The following is a 2,487-nucleotide window of genomic DNA, read 5'->3' on the forward strand; positions in this document are numbered from 1 at the left end:
ATTTTATATTATTTTCTTTTGTTGTAAATTAGAAATAACAATGTATTGTTAATTATAAATATATTTTAAATGTATAAACTTTAATTTAATTGAACCAGACCAGGGGGGCAAAATCTTGAACAGAATATATTGGATATATAATTTTATAATTGTTGTGTGTTACCCTTATTATTAATAAATTACATTTAATTTAGACTATCAGCAAAATAGTTATATTACTGTTTATACTATTTATGGATTTTAATGTAATTTGTTATTTGGTTTTATAAAATTGAAAATGTTTATAAAACAAAAATGTTGCGTATCAAAAGCAGCTAAAGTAAATTGTAAACCACACAACTATCGTCTATCTAACTTGAAGACGAATATTTAAAAAAAAAAATTTACAAGGTATAGGACAGGGGTCGCCAACCTTTTCAAACAAGTGAGCTACATTTGAATTTTTTAGTCTCAGGTGATCGACATCCAGAAGAATTTAGGTTTTTAGGAAGAGATTTGTGTTATGAGCAAAAAAAAAAAAAAGGTCTAAGCTCCAAAGAATAAATATTTTTTGTTTCTTCATAATAATAATAATGTAATATTTTAAACACGAGAAAAAGTAAAAAATTTTTTTATATAAATCTGATATTGTTATTTAATTAATGTGTTTTTATTTTATTTTATTAATGTGATACCTGGCATTGGTTTTCTGCAAGTTTTGAGAATTGTGGTATATAATTAGAAACAGCTGCTCTTAAACTTGAATCCAAATTACTGTCTGTAATTCTTGAACGATATTTGTTCTTTAAGTATTTCATACTCGAAAATGTTGACTCGCATAACCAAGTTGAACCAAAAAATGAAGTTATACGAAGGGCAATGCTTCGTAGATTTGGGTATTTTTGAGAACTCGCGTGTTTCCAAAACTCAGAGGTAATCTTAAGTATTGAATCATTTTGTAACGTTATTATTTCCATTTCCAAAACTGTTATATCAAGATTAAACAAATTTCCAATTTCATTCGCTTTTGTCTCAACATCCCCAGTTAATGGATTTGATATAAACTGCGCAACTGGCTCAAGTATTTTAAAGTCGTTGAATCTTCTTTTAAATTCGGAACGTAAATGTTGAATTATATTTATATGGTTTGTAGGCTCATAAAAATTTTCAGAATAATTAATTATTGTTTCTTGAAGAGTAGGGAAATGCTGGAAATCACCATTTTTCATATTATTTTCCCAATATGCTAATTTACTAGAAAACGCTTGAAGATGTGATATCATATCAATAATTTGTTTTTCTTTTCCTTGTAACTCTAAATTTAGGAAATTAATTTTTTCAGTAATATCAACTAAAAATGAAAAATCTTCAAGCCATTTTATATTTTCTAATTCTTCATAAACAATATCAATTTCTTGTAAAAAAATTTTAATTTGTGGTAATAATTCTTTAAAACGATGTAGTACTTTACCTTTAATTAACCAACGAACGTTAGAATGTAATAGTAAATCTCCATAATGACAATCTACTTCGTCCATCAGTTCACGAAAAAGACGTCTTTTTAATGCCTTACCTCTGATGCTGTTTACAATTTTCACTACAAGTTCCATAACATTGTTTATATTTATAACTGTACCACATAATGCTTGTTGATGAATTATACAATGATATTGAAAAAAATGAGGAAACGAATTATCGTTTTTACATAACGCTAAAAATCCCTTTTTATTTCCACAAAATGATGGGGCTCCGGTCTGTTGTAATACTAGCTAATTTTTCAATTGGAATTTCTTCTTCTTCAACAAATTGTTTAAACGTTTTATAAATATCTACTCCTCTAGTTCTTCCGGTTAACGATAAGACTTTTAAAAATTCTTCCTTAACAGAAAAATCGTCAAAACACATTTTGATGAAAATAGAAAGCTGTGAAGTATCAATCATATCGTTAGACTCATCCATTTGTAAACTGAAGTATGAACATTTTGATAAATCAGTCTGTAATTGAGTTTTTTGATTTGAAGATATGGCTCCAATACGACGCATTACTGTGTTACTTGATAATTGAATTGAACTAATGGCACCTAGAATTTCACTTTTGTTTTTGAAGTCCGTAAATAATGAGTCAGACGCTTCTTTAAAGGCTTCTTTAATTAATTCACCATCGGAAAACGGTTTTCTCTTCTTTGCTAATAAGTATGCTACTTTGAATGAAGCAATAGTTACATTTTGGGCTAATTTATTTGGATTTTTAAAAACAGACTGCTCTTGGTTCAGTTTTAATTTCATTGTTTTTAGCTTATCTTGTCGTAAGCTGGAATGAGTTGGAAACTTTAAATCAAAATCTGCATGTTTAGTCCGGTAATGTCTTTCTATGTTTCCACGTTTGAAAATAGAAAGAGTATCTCGACATATTAAACACACGCACTTGCCTTTAATGTCAACAAAAAAAAACTCCAACTCCCATTCCTGATTAAAATGATAAGTTTTACACTTTTTATTTGCATTCAT

The 2,487-nt window shown here is 27.8% G+C and overlaps 1 protein-coding gene across 1 annotated transcript; it reads right to left on the reverse strand.

The window, feature by feature from the left end:
* Window positions 1–662: 662 nt before the first annotated feature.
* LOC103310060 (SCAN domain-containing protein 3-like) lies at window positions 663–2,487 on the reverse strand. The gene is made up of 4 exons (XM_008187141.1): window positions 1,746–2,487; window positions 1,451–1,609; window positions 1,189–1,294; window positions 663–1,083 (listed from the first exon to the last, which is right to left on the reverse strand). The coding sequence occupies exons 1-4, from the start codon at window positions 2,485–2,487 to the stop codon at window positions 663–665; spliced, it is 1,428 nt and encodes a 475-aa protein (XP_008185363.1).

This window comes from Acyrthosiphon pisum, chromosome X (assembly GCF_005508785.2).
Source record: "Acyrthosiphon pisum isolate AL4f chromosome X, pea_aphid_22Mar2018_4r6ur, whole genome shotgun sequence".
Classification (NCBI taxonomy): domain Eukaryota; kingdom Metazoa; phylum Arthropoda; class Insecta; order Hemiptera; family Aphididae; genus Acyrthosiphon; species Acyrthosiphon pisum.

What these genes read in the sequence shown, in the direction of transcription:
- LOC103310060 (XM_008187141.1), bottom strand. Translation starts at nt 2,487, where the DNA reads ATGAATGCAAATAAAAAGTGTAAAACTTATCATTTTAATCAGGAATGG. An exon ending in CGTTCGTTGGTTAATTAAAG is followed by an intron (nt 1,295 to 1,450) that starts GTAAAGTACTAC and finishes TCCTAAATTTAG; the next exon opens with AGTTACAAGGAAAAGAAAAA. An exon ending in ATGAAAAATGGTGATTTCCA is followed by an intron (nt 1,084 to 1,188) that starts GCATTTCCCTAC and finishes CGAATTTAAAAG; the next exon opens with AAGATTCAACGACTTTAAAA.